This window comes from Chrysemys picta, chromosome 11, assembly GCF_011386835.1.
Source record: "Chrysemys picta bellii isolate R12L10 chromosome 11, ASM1138683v2, whole genome shotgun sequence".
Classification (NCBI taxonomy): domain Eukaryota; kingdom Metazoa; phylum Chordata; order Testudines; family Emydidae; genus Chrysemys; species Chrysemys picta.
Window position 1 is genome coordinate 49,599,275 of NC_088801.1, and position 18,093 is coordinate 49,617,367.

Sequence of the window (18,093 nt, forward strand, 5' to 3'; positions counted from 1 at the left end):
ATCGCACGATTCCCCACCCCAGGACAGCCCTGGCTGCACTGCCGGCTCAGCCTGGCAGATACAATCACCTCCCAGCAGGGCCAGTGAGTGCAGCCGGGGGGGCAGGACATGGGGGAGGGAGTCTCTGGGGAGTGCTGGGGTGTGAGGGGGCGGGGAAGATCTGTGTGTGTTGGGGCACTAGGGAGTGGAGGTGCTGTGGGGGGTGCTGGGCAGAGGTGGTATTGTGCAGGGCACTGGGCATTGGGGGGGCACTGGGCATAGCGGGTCTGGGGGGCCCTAAATCTTCCCTTTATAGCATGGAATTGCCCTCACATGCAAACCTAGCCCCAAGTCCTATAAGCTGCTCCATGTGGGCCAGTCCCTGCAGAGTCTACGGGGAACAGCTTGTAGGATTGGAGGCCTCATGGCTACTAAACATATCTTGAAAAAAAATGAACATTTGTTTTGATTCCCTAATTAGTCTTTTCCTGAGGTTCAAGGTATTAGATTCTTAAGATCAACAAGTTCTTGGTTGTCTCAACTTTTTCCTCTAACATGCTTTTAATCGCTCAATTTTCCTTTGGTCACCCAAATGCTACAAAATCTTTCTGACATGTACTGATAAGAGCAGCACTGATTTGGAGGAAGAAGAGATCTCCCTACAGTTACATTAGTACTGAAGCAGGTTCAGAGTGTCGCAGATGTTTTGTCTTTCAAACCAATGAAACTTTATGGATAAAGTTTCTTCTTTGTTTCTTTCCCAAAAGCAAACACCTGCCTTAGTCCAGAAATACGCTACTTCAAATAGGCCAATGCAATCAAGAATATCATGGTTTATTCTTATGCTGGGATGTTTTGAAGAAGAAACGTAACTCAATTACAAGGAAATATGAACAGAGTAAGAACCATTTTATAATCAGAAATAAGAAACACAAAATATGCAACTATTTTATGCACATAGAGTCCCCATCTGAAATCAGGACTCCATTGTGCTAGGCACTGCACAAATATAGTAAGAGAAAGTCCCTGCCTAAAGAGTTTTCACCTTCAATAAACAAGACTTAAAAAGGTGGAAGGGGAAATAAAGGTACAGAGAGGTGAAGTGACTTGTCCAAGGTCACACAGCAAGTTAGAGGGAAAACCAGGAATGGAACCGACATGTTCTGACTCCCAGTCCAGTGACTTATTCGCTAGACCATACTGTTGTACTTCAGACAAATCTGCCTGGTTTCCAGTGATTACTGGAAACAAGTCCAATTGTATATATTAAGATTTATGTGCAATATTTTTTGTTTTTAAGATGGTTTCCTGGTCTTGTCTCTAGCTGTGAGTGAAACATCTTCCACTCCTAATTTTAATTAGTCCTAAACTGCATCAAGGTAGCATCTCCTTTAAATCTTTCAGCTAAATTCTGCCCTCAGTTACCCCTTGAACAACCTCACTCACTTCACAAAGGTGCAAGAGGCAGAATTTGACCTTTTGCAAGCAACTGCTGGCATCAGGAGAGCTAATTCATCTCAGTGAGAACCAGCATTCTAGTAGCCATGGCAGGGAAAGGTTAAACACAGGTTAGATTTAGGAAAGATGGAAGGGCGAAATATAAGGCACGGAAATGACAAGAGGTAAGAGCGCAGAAAGACAGAACAGTATTGAAAAGAGAATTAAGGAACAGAAGCAGCCTTCTCTAGATCACCTGCAAGCCTATGTGAAAGTCAGTCTATGCCTCCTGAAATAATGAATCAGTGGAAAGTTCTCAATTTCTGAGCAAGGGCCCCTCCAGCTAGCCTCACTGGGAGTACTTTCTGCAATGTCTTTTCACATCTCCAAAACTACTGCATGAGGCCATTTCTTCCAACAATTCCAAGGCTCCTGGATTTGTTCTTACATGCAGACAACTGGAAAAAGAAAACAAAAAGGTGGCAGAGCCCAAGGGCGGCTCTGTACAGGATTATAGGACCTGCTTCTCCAGGGAGGTGGAATAATATATGTCCTGTCTGGCTTAATACCAGAATCTGCCATCCTTGCTCACAGTGAAATGGAGAGCTTCAAACCACGTCAGAAGACTGCAAAATAGCTTAGTTTGCTTTAGTGCTAGGTATAGTCAGTGGATTGTACTCACAAACCTCTAGGGGACCCCAGGGTAGACAATGTTGCCTATAGAAATGGAAAGCACTTTTATGTAATGAATATGGTGTGTGTGCACAACACCAGCTGCAGATAATGCTATAGCCAGATTTCTCAGATCACATCTTGATTCCTATATGCTAAATAAGTCATCTCTGTCTGTACTGTTTCACAGTGGAGTCACCCTGACTGAGTAGAACCACCCTCTCCCCCCGCCACACACACACTCTATTCTATCAAAACCATTTAAAATGGAAGAACACATTCCTGTGAATTACCAGAAGGATATGCCCTCCAGTCACAATCAAGGAATAGATAGGCCTGGTTCTATTGCCTTTTGTTATGCTAAGTAGTACCTTATTATACTAGTAGTCCCACTGAAAATAAGTAAGGCTTTTAACATTCAGTGTTATTATTGATGGCCACAAGCCATAAGTAAGAGACAGCAAATAGTGACTGGTTCTGGGGTAGCACAAGTTCCTAGCTCCCCCTTGCTCCAAAGGAGAAATATCCTGTGTCTGCTCTACATCTGGTGCAAACTACTCCCCTCCATCCCCACAGGCTCAGATGCCCAGGCTTGAACTTTTGGGGAAGAATAGACAGAAGGATCTATCTACCCCTGGCCCTGCCATTCTTGTCCACCAGGAGAAGTGGCCCCTCAACAGCTGTTTTCCCCCGTTGGGCTGTGACCAGTAATACAGGTAGCTCGTACAGGCAAGTAAGCTAATGGTCTTTGATTTCTTATTGCCCTGATCTGGGTATGAAACATGGGTCACAACTGTGCCTACAGATAATTCACCTTTTAACACAAATACATTGTTTCAAAATCTTTCTGGTGCCCATTTCCATAGAATGCCAGCATAAAAAGCTTAAAAATAAAGCTCCCATGGAATTGTCTTGCAGGAATACAAAGACGATACAATATGAATGAACAGATAATCAGATACAGTACATTATATAAGAAATTAAAGCAAAAGAATCACAAAAGGAATTTCATCCAGGAATTCTTCTAAACTTTTGACTTAAAAAAAGCAAAGAACATACAATTCTATCTACAAATGTCTAAAGAATCCCAAAATGTACTTGTTCTATTAGAAAGGGATTCTTTCTAAGCCAAAGTTATGAACTCTGAAAACACGTAAGCTGGTTTTTGGCACTTTCCCCAAGTTTAAGAAAACCAAAATCTGATAATTTTGTAAAAAACATTACTAAGCATTACTCAGCTTCACAGCCTTGTTTTGAGATATTCCATCTGATTCGCTATTTGTTAAGGCAAGCAATCCAGATTGGAAATCAAGCATTTTTATTATAGCTGTTGCTGACCTTTCAAACAACTCTGGCTGCTCAACTAAGATTTGCAGAAGTGAGAAAGAGACCCAAAGAAGGAAGCCACAAGACAGCTAAATGAACCTTGTAAAAATCCTACTTCAGAGGAATTTTTTGTGAATAAAGAATCTTTGGGAGCAGTTTGGTGGTAAGGACTTATATCGAAACAAACACAAACATGTACCAAGGTCTTTCCAATAAGAGTCTAAGTCCTTACAACTGTATTAGACAGAAAGCGTCGTATTCTCCTCTCACTTACTCCAGTTGTTCACATTGCTTACTCCATTGACTTCAGTGACCCTGGATTTGTACACATGTGAGAGGATAATCAAGCCCAAAGACTATGTGCTAATTATGCATTCTATAATGCAGTAGGAGCCTTCTTCCTTTTATTGCAGCAGCAAACAATATATTCTCATGGCCTGTGACCCAATTTTCAAAGATCTGTTTCTGTCTCAAGGAAATCTTTGAAATTAAGAGTGCATTAGGAAATAAATCTGTTTCTGTAGTAGGCCATATATTTGTCTGTTCTTTGTCTGATATTAAAGATGTTACCCAAAAACCAAATCTTTATTCCTTTCTAGTTTATCATCTGTTGGTGGCATCCTAGCCATCTTCAAAAAATATTGGAAGTGAATTTTGTGCTGGGATAACATACAAGATTGACAATCTTACAACTGCCAAATGTAGTAAATGAGGGCAATGTAGTAAGTAAAGGCCTAATGAAGGCCCAGTATGAGGCCTGAACTAAAGTAATGGTCAAGACTTCGCTAATATGAAGCAAAGTTAAGCTGTGAGCAAGAGGCAGGCCCTGCTCACAGAAGCTGGCAAGGAAAGGGCTGATGTTGCATAAATATATATTCATTTAGCATAGTTACAGTATAAACATGGTACCAAGATACACTATACCGGAACATTCCACAGATAACAGGGAACAGGCCGACCCATCCCAATGACAGGGGCAAAAGGGTAAAATGATGGATAGAGTTGTTTTGATCGAACCAACATGTACAAGGTGAGAGGCGGCACCTTGCTACGTAGAGGGGTTGAACCTCAATACGTCAGGAGTGATGTGTAACTTGTTTGTATCTGTGTATAAGAATGCATCCCTGAGTGGATATCTTTGTCCGGCCACGGGGGCAGTGGAAAGTCCCGCCACTGAGTCGGGTCCTTGCCAAGAGGCATCTATTAGTAGTATGCCCAGTAGACTAAGTAATCTACGGGAAACTGCAATTGTGTCCGAGATCGCAATAAACCTGGCCGAGGTGCCTTTGTACCTTACTAGACTCTGTGGTCATTGGGGGTTCTCGTCGGGTTTGCTGTGTCAGCTATCTGCGCAGAGCTGGGGCAGCACACAGAGGGAACACACGCACGCAGCCGAGTGATATCAACAGGAGAAAGCAGAAGTACCACACCGGTAGCCTCTGACAACACTGGTGACCCCGACCGCTGATCTGGTGAGTAAGCAAAACTGCCGTGGTAAGAATTGCTATCTAACATGGCAGCAAACCTCGAGCTAGGGAACCCCCTTATTCCCTCCCTTATGATCCCCACGGAGTTTCATAAATCTTGGACCCGCTGCATTGCCAGTAAGGGGGGTCCATATGAATTTAAAAAAGAGAGTGGAGAAACATAGACTAGCTTGTGTAGAGCAATGGTAGAAACCGAGGCTCTGAGAAACAGTAATAAGAGTAAAAAAGCAAGAATTTTGCAACTCATGTCTCTGGCAGTGAGACAGCTCAGACAGCATGCTGAAATGCTGGCCAAACAAGTAACAGAAAAAACAGGAGAAGTAGAAGAAGTAACCCGGGCAGTCGAGCACTGGGAAGCCCAAGCTCTGTTAGCAGAGCAACAGGGGGTCCAAACTCATGATATGCTCGAGCAAGTGAAGCAGAAAAATAAAAGATTGGAAACAGCTGTAGAAAACCTGCAGAAGCAAAAAGTGCCGTCCCCTGTTATAAATATTAGTGGTAAACAGCAGGCTTCAGGTAGCTACCCTGTGCCTGAAGAATGGGGACAGAAGTAAAAAAAGTGGTCCTAGTAAAATTAAAAGATGAAACGGAGTCCACTGCATTGCAACCACCACCTTATGATAAAAGCCAGGTTCCAGTTAAACTTAAACTGAGACCTAGGCCTGGTCTACACTAGGCGTTTATGTTGAAGTTAGCGCCGTTACATCGAATTAACCCTGCACCCGTCCACACTGCGATGCTATTTAGTTCGACATAGAGGTCTCTTTAATTCGACTTCTGTACTCCTCCCCGACGAGGGGAGTAGCGCTAAATTCGACATGGCCATGTCGAATTCGGCTAGGTGTGGATGGAAATCGACGCTAATAGCTCCGGGAGCTATCCCACAGTGCACCACTCTGTTGACGCTCTGGACAGCAGTGCGAGCTCGGATGCTCTGACCAGCCACACAGGAAAAGCCCCGGGAAAATTTGAATTTGAATTCCTTTTCCTGTCTGGCCAGTTTGAATCTCATTTCCTGTCTGGACATCGTGGCGAGCACAGCAGCACTGGCAACGATGCAGAGCTCTCCAGCAGTGATGGCCGTGCAGTCTGTGAATAGAAAGAGAGCCCCAGCATGGACTGATCGTGAAGTCTTGGATCTCATCGCTGTGTGGGGCGATGAGTCCGTGCTTTCCGAGCTGCGATCCAAAAGAAGGAATGCAAAGATCTACGAGAAGATCTCTAAAGACATGGCAGAGAGAGGATACAGCCGGGATGCAACGCAGTGCCGCGTGAAAATCAAGGAGCTGAGACAAGGCTACCAGAAGACCAAAGAGGCAAACGGACGCTCCGGATCCCATCCCCAGACATCCCGTTTCTACGAGGCACTGCATTCCATCCTCGGTGCGGCCGCCACCACTACCCCACCAGTGACCGTGGACTCTGAGGATGGGATACTGTCCACGGCCGGTTCCTCGGACATGTTAGGGGACGGGGAAGATGAGGAAGGAGATGAGGAGGGCGAGGCAGTCGGCAGCTCTCACAACGCTGATTTCCCCGACAGCCAGGATCTCTTCATCACCCTTACAGAGATCCCCTACGAAGCGTCCCCAGCCATTACCCCGGACACAGAATCTGGTGAAGGATCAGCCAGTAAGTGTTGTAAACATCTAAACATTTATTTTTAACAAAACAGGAATATTAACAATTAAAAGAATGGGTTGTTCATGATTAGTGTGCCCTAGGCGCTTAACGGTTTAGTAATGGGCAGTGCAAGTTTTGAAAAGAAATCTAGCAATGTCCGGTTTTCAGTGATTGTCCTGCACAAGCCGCTCTACTGTTTATTCCCTGCTACTGCAGCTACAGTAAAATGCGGTCTATGTGTCCGGGGATAGAGCAGTAATCCTCCTGGGACATCTCGATGAAGCTCTCCTGGAGGTAATTTGAAAGCCGTTGCATGAGGTTCTTGGGGAGAGCGGCCTTATTGGGTCCTCCGAAGTACGACACGTTGCCGCGCCACGAGATTATCAAGTACTCCGGGATCATTGCTCTGCACAGCAGGGCGGCATACGGCCCTGGTCTTTGGAGGCTTTCCCGGAGCATTCTCTCTTTGTCGCTCTCGGAGATCCTCATCAGGGTGATGTCGGCCATGGTGACCTGCTTTTAATTAGGTAGGGGAATGTTAGTGTTGGGACTGCTTTCCCGTTCCTTTACAGAACTGTAACCGCTGGTTTGCAGCCACGCGGTGGAGGCGGGAGAGGGGCAGCCGAAAGGGATCGTTCCCGGGGACAGCCGCGAGGGGGTGGGACAGGGGCAGAGTTCCCGCTTGCCGGATTGCTGGCAGCAGGGACTGACATTGATTTTAATGTGAAATGAGGCCAGTGGTAATATAAAAGTTTTAAACTGCCACAAGTGTACGGCTTACCATGTCTGCCTGCAACAGAAATTCCGTTGTGCTGCCTCGCTTCTCAAATGTGCTGTTCAAGACCCCAGGCACTGAATGCGAAGGCCGAGAATTCGACCTTGTGCTGAGTGCGCATGTGAAAGGTGCTGTGCATGGTCTTGTTCACAGAGAAAGACTATGTTCTTTGTTCACAACTACATTTATCTTTCTTAGGAATTCACTCCCTTTTTCCCATTTCCACAGCCCCGTCTGCGACTGTCTCACAACCTAGCCTGGAATCACACTCCCAGAGGCTAGCGCGGATTAGGCGTAGGAAGAAGAGGACACGGGAGGACATGTTCTCTGAGCTTATGGCCTGTTCCCAAGCCCAGGTAGCACAGCAGACCCAGTGGCGGGAGAACTTGACCCGAATGCACCAAGCCAACATGGATCGGGAGGAGAGGTGGCGGCAGGAAGACCAGCAGGCGACTCAAACGCTGCTTGGACTACTGAGGGAGCAAACGGACACGCTCCGGCGCCTTGTGGATGTTCTGCAGGAACGGAGGCAGGAGGACAGAGCCCCGCTGCAGTCCATCTGTAACCGCCCTCCCCCGCCACCAAGTCCCATACCCACCTCACCCAAAGTGCAAAGAAGGAGAGGCGGCAGAGTCCCTGCTAAGTCTCACTCCACCCCTGCAGAGAGCTCTAGTAGCAGAAGGCTCTCATTTCCCAAAATTTGAAAAGTTCTTTCCTTCCCGCCTGACACAAGCCCCCGTCCAAGTTTCACCTCCCAATGCCATGTGTAGTTGATAATAAAAAATTCGTTTCTGTTAACTACTGTTTCAATCATGTTCTTTTGGAGGAGGAGGGGAAAGGGGGTTGGTAATTGGACAGGACAGTCTCCTTTGGCAGGGTACATAGTCGGGGGCAGGCACAGCAGCAGGGCACATACACAGTGCAGTGATGCAGTGACTAGTTACCCCGGTTAGTCTGGGAGGTTGTTTTGATGTAATGTTGGGGGGGGGGGTGGGTTGCTCTGTGACTTTGTGGCGGGGGAGGGCAGTTACAGATCTTAAGCGCCGGTCCTTACGCAGGATCACAGAGCCACACAGCATGGGATCTGTAACCGTCCTCCCCCTGCCACAAAGTCAAATAGACCCCCCATACACACAGTCCCGATCAGGAGGGTTGACAGGCTCCGTTGAAACAAGCATCCCACCGCAGCGGAGCCTGTCAATCCTTGAGTTTAGAAGCTGCATTCGCGTCACAACACTACACCCGCTCCGCACCACAGTCTGCGTCCCAGTTTTAAAAAATTCCCGCGAAAACAGTTTTAAAGAATACGGTGTGCTATAACAAAGTAGAACTATTTTTATTTCGACACGTGTGTTGGAGGGGGGGTGAAGGGGGTATGTAACTGGATAGGATAGTCAACATTACCTGGGTAAAGAAACGGGGGCAGGTTTAGCTTCTCAGTACACAAACTATAAAGTCACAGGTTACCCTGCTCACTCAGGAACTTTGCTTTCAAAGCCTCCCGGATGCACAGCGCTTCCCGCTGGTCTCTTCTAATCGCCCGGCTGTCTGGCTGTGAGTAATCACCAGCCAGGCTATTTTCCTCAACCTCCCACCCCGCCATAAAGGTCTCCCCCTTGCTCTCACAGAGATTGTGGAGCACACAGCAAGCTGCTATAACAATGGGGATATTGGTTTCGCTGAGATCACAGCGAGTCAGTAAGCTTCTCCATCTCCCCTTGAGACGGCCAAAAGCACACTCCACCACCATTCTGCACTTGCTCAGCCGGTAGTTGAAGAGTTCTTTTTCAGTGTCCAGGGCGCCAGTATAGGGCTTCATGAGCCAGGGCATTAGCGGGTAGGCTGGGTCCCCGAGGATGACTATAGGCATCTCCACATCCCCAACAGTTATTTTGTGGTCCGGGAAGTAAATACCTTGTTGCAGCCGTCTAAACAGACCAGAGTTCCTGAAAACACGAGCGTCATGAACCTTGCCTGGCCATCCCACGTAGATGTTGGTAAAACGTCCCCTGTGGTCCACCAGTGCTTGCAGCACCATGGAAAAGTAGCCCTTTCGGTTAATGTACTGAGTGGCCTGGTGGTCCGGTGCCAGGATAGGGATGTGAGTTTCATCTATGGCCCCACCGCAGTTTGGGAATCCCATCGCTGCGAAACCATCTATGATCGCCTCCACGTTTCCCAGGGTCACTACCTTTGGCAGCAGTACATCAACGATTGCCTTCGCTACTTGCATCACAACAACCCCCACGGTAGATTTGCCCACCCCAAACTGGTTCGCGACTGACCGGTAGCTGTCTGGCGTTGCAAGCTTCCAGAGGGCTATGGCCACTCGCTTCTGTACACTCAGTGCAGCTCGCAAGCGGGTGTCACTGCGCTTCAGGGCAGGGGACAGCAACTCACAAAGTTCCAGGAAAGTTCCCTTCCGCATGCGAAAGTTTCGCAGCCACTGGGATTCATCCCAGACCTGCAGCACTATGCGGTCCCACCACTCAGTGCTTGTTTCCCGTGCCCAGAATCGCCGTTCCACGGCATCAACATGACCCATTGCCACTGTGATGTCCTCGGCGCTGGGTCCCCTGCTTTCTGACAGGTCTGTGCTACTCTCAGACTTCAGGACATCACCGCGGTGCCGTAGCCTCCTCGCCTGACTTTTCTGCATCTGCCTCAGGGAAACCTTTATGATAAGCTGCGAGACGTTGAGAGCGGCCACAACTGCAGCGATGGTCGCAGCGGGCTCCATGCTCGGAGTACAGTGGCGTCCGCGCTGTCAATGACTGGAAAAGCGCGCGAACTGTTTTCCCGCCGGCGCTTTCAGGGAGGGAGGGCGGGAGTGATGGACGGATGACGACAGTTTCCCAAAAGCACCCTCGACTCATTTTGTTACCCAGAAGGCATTGCCGGCTACACCCAGAATTCCAATGGGCAGAGGGGACTGCGGGAACTGTGGGATAGCTGACCACAGTGCACCGCTTCGAATGTCGACGCTTTCTCCGTTAGTGTGGACGCACAAAGTCGAATTACTGTCCTTAGTGTGGACACACACGTTCGACTTTGCAATATCGATTACAAAAATTCGATGCAAGTAAAATCGAACTACTCTCGTAGTGTAGACAAGGCCCTAGACTGGTGCCTGTCAGAACAGGACAAGTAAGTGCACAGAAGGAAAGAGTAGCACATAATACTTTCACAGAATTGGTAAATCAAATGATGAAAAATATGGAACAGTTCACAGAGCACATTAGGAGACAAGAGCTGCGACTCGATCGCAGGGGAGTGAATAAAAAAGCATTTCAAAGTAAAAAACCAAAATTAAATGGGTTAACACCTAGAATTGATGCATTAACACATGACGTTGCCCCAAACCAGTTAACTGCAGCAAAAAAGGGCACTCCCGCCATCCATCTGGCATGCACACAAAAGCAACAGACATTGGGGGAACAAATTCAAGTTTTACAAGAGTAGGTAACTACCCCCATTCTCCTCTCAAAGCCAGGATAAAAAACAGGGGCGTGGTTCCTAACTGTGCAGGTTCCCAACTGCTTTGACCCACGGAACCACACTCCACGCTCATATCTTAAAATAGAACATTCTTTCTCAAATATTTTTACATACCGGTTAAGTTTTGTCCTTTATATGCTTTCTTAGTTTGCTAAACTTGCTGCTGCTGCCTGTACTTTCAAATATCTTGATAGAGTTAATCTCTCTTGGCTCAGGTCTCGCTACCTTCCTAGGTTGCTCTTCACCCCTCCCTTTCCCCCGCCTCTCCTCAATTCTGCTCGCTCTCTTTGTTTTAAAAGTTAAAAGTTATAGTTTTTACAGAAACCTCCAAAAAATACAGCAATTGAAAACAAAAAAAAAACAAAAAACAAAAAGAAAACAAGGTAAAAACTTTACTTTAAATAAATCCAGTAAATTAAGTATTTTAACCCTTCAAGAATGCAACAGCTAGAATTATTCCTAACTTTCTTGAAGATATGGTTGCCAAGCAACAGAAATGCACACTCTGCTTCTAATTCTAACCACTCACTAATATTTGAAACATGGGCGTTTTTTATTTCCATATAGCAGAGTTTTAAAATAATGTTAAATATAAAGTAATGCAAAATTCCTTGTTACCAAATTAATACAATACATTTAGCAAATAGTAATATATTTTTTACCAATTGATGTTACAAGTTTTAAATAAAGAAATAATTTTGTTATTCAAATGTTTAACCCTTTTTATTTTTTTTTTTTTTTTTTTTTTTTTGGCCTTATTTTGTATAGTTATAAATAGAATTCTGGCGCCATTTGTTTTTAATTTTAAGTTTGTCCTGTATGTCATGTGTGTTGTCTTGTGTTGTATGTTGTGTGTGTTATGTAACTATTTTTTATTATTTTTATTTTGTTGCAACAAAAGTCAATTTTATACCCTTTAAAAAATTTATGTATATGTGGTACCACACTATTTTAAGATCATAGTTGAGGTATAATCATAGTAGTATTAGCACCAATTTTTTGTGCAAAGTTCAAAAAGGTTTCAGTTACAAATAAATGTACATATAGTTCTGCCTCAACAAATAATGCAATTGCAAACAAAAAATATTGTCTTATCAATCACAATTTTGTTTTGTTTTTTAAGATTTTTTTTTTATTTTTTATTCAAACAAAAAATGTAAGGGGAAACCTCAACATTAAGGTAAAAGTAATATTAACAAAATGTTAATTTCTTTGTTGGGCTTTTTATAAACTTGTTTGCACGTTTAAATATAGTTATAAGAATGTCATAACCAAAATGTTTTAAAATAACAATGTATGCATAAAACTAACCAAACAATTTCAACAGGTTTCCATGTTTTCAACAGGTTTCCACCTTTGGCTCCCAAACATAACAAAGCATCATGAAAGTATACCCTCAAAGTACTGTATTTAAAATTTATTTTGGTTTAATTTTATAGTTGGTTTAATTTTTTATGCTTTTCTTTTGTTATGTTATGTTAATGGGAAGCAGTGGTTGTTAAAGTTGTGCTTCTAAACTGTTAACAAAAGTGAAATTAGTATCACAAGCAAATTAACCCTAAAAAGCTTGGTAAAAATTCTGTTAACTCCTTTGCTGAAACAAATTGTTCAGCAAGGGAAAGCAATACACCTTCTCATGGAAGATTGTGAGCATTTATTTTAGCCGTTAAACATTACATTTCGTATAAAAATATTAGTAATGCACTTAAAATGAATGTCTATACAACAATTACAAAAGTATAGCTTGTGTTATAAAAGGCTCGATCCCTATTACATTGTTCTTATTACATTGTAAACAAACTAAGTTAAACTGTGTATTAAGTTTGGGTTACTGAAAACAAAAACAAAAAAGAAACAAGCAAAAATCTTTTATTATGTTAACTAACTAGCTGTTTAAGTTGCACCCCACAGACCAAAGACACCAAAAAATATCACACCCTGAAGACACCAGATGATATCAGTATACAGTGAAGAAACCCCCAAGCATCAAGAACAGAAAAATGAAGTGCTTTATAAATAAGAGACTGGTTAAATACACTTCTATCTACCATACATGGACAATTAAGTTAACAATCAGCTAAAAACCACTAGTTGGACCAGGATAAGCCATCATTTAATTTCAACTTGGTTACTATGTAAAAACAACTCTATTATTGCTGTACTACTGTATTATTGTTGTACTGTTGTCTTATTGCTGAACTGTATTATTGCTGTACAACATTTACAATATGCATAACCTTGCTAAACTGTTTAACCAACACACAGGTAAAAAATCAACAAACAAATGGCAGCAAACAACGTGAAGGCAAAGAAAAAACAAAGTGGTAAACAAACAAAAAGTTACACAGTAACAACAAATTGGGTAAACAAATTGCCTGTTAGTACCAGTCATAATTTGGGTCAGTGACACTGCATCCTAACTGAGGCACATGTTATTCAAAACAATCTTGTTCAGTGTCTGGGTACCAATACTACATCCTAACACAGCACTATTTGATAAATTGGTTACTGTCCATTCAGTAGGTTATCTGGAAGACAGCATCCATAAGAAACAACTGGATCTATGTCAACTACTGGTGTATCGCAGAGCCGTGCAACCAATGGAACAGAGAAGCTAGCCACTTCTATTTCCTGCGCAGTGAAGCTAACCAGAGGGTGACAACTAGCCATAAGGGTAACCTATAACATGAATGGATAGTACTGGGTAGTAACTAATTACAATATATTTATATATAAAGGCCTCAGTAGTAGTGTCACTACTCCAAATTTCTGTTTTACTTCTTATATACATAGCACTGTGGGACACACTATCACAATCCCTATCCAGTATTTTAAAACAATCAGCCTACTACTAATGATGAGAAAGGTGATAACTGGAATTGCCCTAATAGGAGTGTGTTTCTATCGGTGTTACCAAAGTAAAAGGACCAAAGTACAACACCAAACTAGAAAAACATAGTTATGCTTGGATATAAGGTGGTGTCATATGTACACATATATACTATACATATACGCCCATACACACTATAAATATATAAGCCATATCCATATAATTCATATATATTAATTATTTGGGAGTGCCTCTAAGGCTCAATCATAATACTACATTCCTTAGTCATGGTCCCGGGCCTAACATTCCCAGGCTCACCATATAGGATTAAAAAAACTAATTGGATAATAAAAGCTGTCTGCCAGTCATACGAGGGAATGTGCAGACTAAACAGATGGATGGGGCATGAGTGTATAGATAGTAAAATAAGGTAACCACCTAACGGTGTTTAGCCCACTGGGTTATCTTTAGTCCATGCATTATGCTTTTCCGGGACGATGGGTAAACATCCTCCCCTTAAAAAGACAAAAAGTGGGGGAATGTAGTAAGTGAGGGCAATGTAGTAAGTAAAGGCCTAATGAAGGCCCAGTATGAGGCCTGAACTAAAGTAATGGTCAAGACTTCGCTAATATGAAGCAAAGTTAAGCTGTGAGCAAGAGGCAGGCCCTGCTCACAGAAGCTGGCAAGGAAAGGGCTGATGTTGCATAAATATATATTCATTTAGCATAGTTACAGTATAAACATGGTACCAAGATACACTATACCGGAACATTCCACAGATAACAGGGAACAGGCCGACCCATCCCAATGACAGGGGCAAAAGGGTAAAATGATGAATAGAGTTGTTTTGATCGAACCAACATGTACAAGGTGAGAGGCGGCACCTTGCTACGTAGAGGGGTTGAACCTCAATACGTCAGGAGTGATGTGTAACTTGTTTGTATCTGTGTATAAGAATGCATCCCTGAGTGGATATCTTTGTCCGGCCACGAGGGCAGTGGAAAGTCCCGCCACTGAGTCGGGTCCTTGCCAAGAGGCATCTATTAGTAGTATGCCCAGTAGACTAAGTAATCTACGGGGAACTGCAATTGTGTCCGAGATCGCAATAAACCTGGCCGAGGTGCCTTTGTACCTTACTAGACTCTGTGGTCATTGGGGGTTCTCGTCGGGTTTGCTGTGTCAGCTATCTGCGCAGAGCTAGGGCAGCACACAGAGGGAACACACGCACGCAGCCGAGTGATATCAACAGGAGAAAGCAAAAGTACCACACCGGTAGTCTCTGACAACACCAAACAGAGGCCAGTCAAAAGCCACGTTTAACCAATTACTCCTCTGTGTGCTTGTGCGTATGCATGTTCATTGAAGCCATTGCAGCATGTTCATTGCAGCCAAGATTCAAACTGGGATCCTTTGTCAGATCAGACATGAGAGGGCTTTTGCTTCTCTGGGTCGGTATTACTATTGATCTTGTCTCAGTGGGAGTCCTTTAGGGATGATTCTCAACCCCTTAAAAACTAGGGCATGTCAAGAGTAACTGCACTGTAAAGCAGTCACGTCAGTGTGAGGTCAGACTCAGGCCCCTTGTACCCACAATAGGTATAATATATTAAGTGAGAGCATGAGTGTCCCCATATTGTCACAGATCTCCACAGAACAAAGGGGGGAAGGATACATGTCGTAGACCTTCACTGGGAGTCTCAGCCAAGATTTGAATGAACACAAGGCCATCTATTTTTCACTGAAGTTCAGTCTCCATGCCCATTAAGTCCTCGCCTATTTGCTAAAATTACCAATAAGGGTACCATGTGGGATAGTTTTTGTAGGTTGTGTGGTGTCCACCAGGAGTTGAAGCAAGGCTTCTGCCAATGTACTACAGATATACTGCCTTTTAGAAAAAAGGAAACAAAAAAAACTTTAGATGGTAAGAATGTTCAGTTGTTACCAGCCTTGTCTAGGTTTCAAACAATGACCTACAGAGGAAAGATATCATGGACCTTACTTCTGCACTGGGTCATCCAGTTTCATAACCATTTCCACAGCAACCAGCTGCACAGTTAGGAACAGAGAACTATGGCTGGGTCTACACTACCCGCCTGAATCGGCGGGTAGAAATCGACCTCTCGGGGATAGATTTATCGTGTCCCGTCGGGACGCGACAATCGATCCCAGAATCGACGCTCTTACTCCACCAGCGGCGGTGGGAGTAAGCGCCGTCGACGGGAAGCCGCAGAGGTCGATTTTGCCGCCGTCCCTACAGCGGGGTAAGTCGGCTGTGATACATCGAATTCAGCTATGCTATTCGTGTAGCTGAATTTGCTTATCTTAAATCGACCCCCCCCCCCGTAGTGTAGATGTAGCCTATGACTCCATGTGGCAAACAAAAATAGAATGGCCTGTATACTAAAGACTGAAAAGTGGGGGAGGGGAAAATGCAGAAAATTTAGAAGCCAAATGTTATATCACTTGCCTGTATTAAAGGGTGTTATGCAGTTTTCAAATGCTGTTTAAAACTTCATGTTTTCCAGAAGATATATACAGTATATAGTAATATGATGTAAGCTCCCTTAAACTGCACTTGGAGTGAAACTGAGTGATGATGTACATGTAATACTTAAGATAAGTTTAAGGCTTAATCAAATTATATCTCCTTAATTTAGAGATGTAACCTTATGACTGTACATGGGGGACTTACATGAATAATGCCCATTAATGATAACGGAGTTATACTTATAAAAGCATACACAGAGAGATAGAAGTATGCAGGATCACTTAGGATCCTGAATTACTTTACTGGCTGCTCTTAGATTCTCTGAATAGCAGTCAGATGAAGAGCAGAAATGGTGCTGATAAGAAATCATTGAAACCACTTAAGAGATTTACCCCTGTGTAGTAGACATAATGGCAGTTTTAAAAAAAATCTGAAGTCAACTTGAGTGAAAGAAATAAATGGACCATGTTCAACAGCATGATATATTTAGAGTTGCTTGTTTTTCCTCACTTTTGACTTTTCTCTTTTTCCTCAATCTTTCATTTAAGAAAGAGTAGATATTTGTTCTGCCAACAAAAATAAAAAGCTTGGAAGAAAACACAAAGCAGATAGGGAGTAGTAGGAGTAATGAATAATCTACCAGTCATCCAAAATTCAGATTATATCCAGCTAAACTTTACATTTGTTTTGTAAATTTAAAAGGATATAACCATTTTAGATGGCTAAGGCTGCAGAGGTGACTGATCAATACTATATTTCTCAAGCGAAAAGAGGTTTTGGGATTGAAGCAATTGTTTTCTTACTTGAAAAGAAATTACATTATTGATGTCCTTCATGGACCTTTAAGGTTATCCTGACGAACTAAAATAGGGAACACGATTATTTTGTACTTGATTCATTATTGAATTTCAATTCATTTCACTACGGTTGAAAGCAGCTAATCCAGAGTTGTTTTCTGGAAAGGGCTATTGCCTTCTTTATAAAGGCATGCTTTTTGTTTGCTGAAGAATGAAGTGCCTTGATTTAAAGTTTAGCAGAGTAAAATGATCTCAATATATGGCTGGCTGAAAAAATATTCTGTAGAAATATTCAGAGGAAAAACTGTTTTCACTTAGAAAGAGGTTGTTGTAGAAAAAATTACCTTTTCAATTAAAAAAAGAATCTTTACAACTTTTTGTTTTTCAGTTTTTCTATTTAAAAAAAAATCAATTTTTCCCCAGAGGAAATTCATAAAAACTAACTTTTTTTGTCAACATTTACCACAAGGAAAAAATCCATTTTTCTAACAAGCTTTAATAGTATACATTAGTAAATATTTAAAACTCACTTCCTAAGCTGCAGTGCTTTTCATTGACAATTACAGGTGAACCTACCTTCATCTTTCTATCTCAAGGTCCTCATTTTCTTTTCTTGCATTGCTTTCTCTCCCATATCATGTTTCTTTGTTTTCTCTTTTTAACCCATCTCTTGTTTCTTCTATGGGAGGTGATTAAGGTGTGGCTTTTTAGTGTATACCTCTCAGATTTTTCTGATCATTAAGTTAGGCCTTCCTGTTATGTGAGTCAAATAAAAAAGTACATGGGTTTCAAAGCATTACATGAATTACATGGCAACAGCTATCATGAAAAGTAACACAAATTTTCTGGGGAAACTCCTGCAGAAGGGACATACCAGGTTGGCCTGCCTGCTTCAAAATCTCATGGTTCTCCACTATTGATGAGCAAAAAATATCCAATACCTCACAATAACCCCTGTTTCAAATTTTATCCCATTTTACCACTTGGATAAATGTAATGATTTCACTGACCTGAAAGAGGGAAGACTGATTAAGAATGAATCCTGACTCACATTGTTATATCACAGAACTGGACACTCAGAAACTTTGCCTGCTAATCAGATGCCTCTGTCAGTTATGCTGACTATACAAATAAAGCTCTCTCTGTGTGCATATGCATTTTGCTTTCAAGTTTAAAATGGC

At 43.0% G+C, this 18,093-nt stretch overlaps 2 protein-coding genes and 1 long non-coding RNA gene across 3 annotated transcripts in view; 2 read left to right on the plus strand and 1 right to left on the minus strand.

The window, feature by feature from the left end:
• The window catches only part of TFPI (tissue factor pathway inhibitor), a 251,892-nt gene extending 234,232 nt beyond the window's left edge, over positions 1-17,660 (minus strand). The window contains exon 1 of the mRNA XM_065561978.1: positions 17,489-17,660. The gene's annotated coding sequence lies outside the window, so the exon portion shown is untranslated. The remainder of the gene's footprint in view (positions 1-17,488) is intronic.
• On the plus strand, positions 4,119-14,763 carry LOC103306458 (uncharacterized). The gene is made up of 2 exons (XR_010591606.1): positions 4,119-4,886; positions 12,144-14,763. It is a non-coding gene; the product is annotated as an uncharacterized LOC103306458 (long non-coding RNA).
• LOC135974364 (uncharacterized) lies at positions 5,578-8,203 on the plus strand. The gene is made up of 2 exons (XM_065561973.1): positions 5,578-6,533; positions 7,528-8,203. The coding sequence occupies exons 1-2, from the start codon at positions 5,957-5,959 to the stop codon at positions 8,001-8,003; spliced, it is 1,053 nt and encodes a 350-aa protein (XP_065418045.1). The 5' UTR covers positions 5,578-5,956; the 3' UTR covers positions 8,004-8,203.
• Positions 17,661-18,093: the final 433 nt, after the last annotated feature.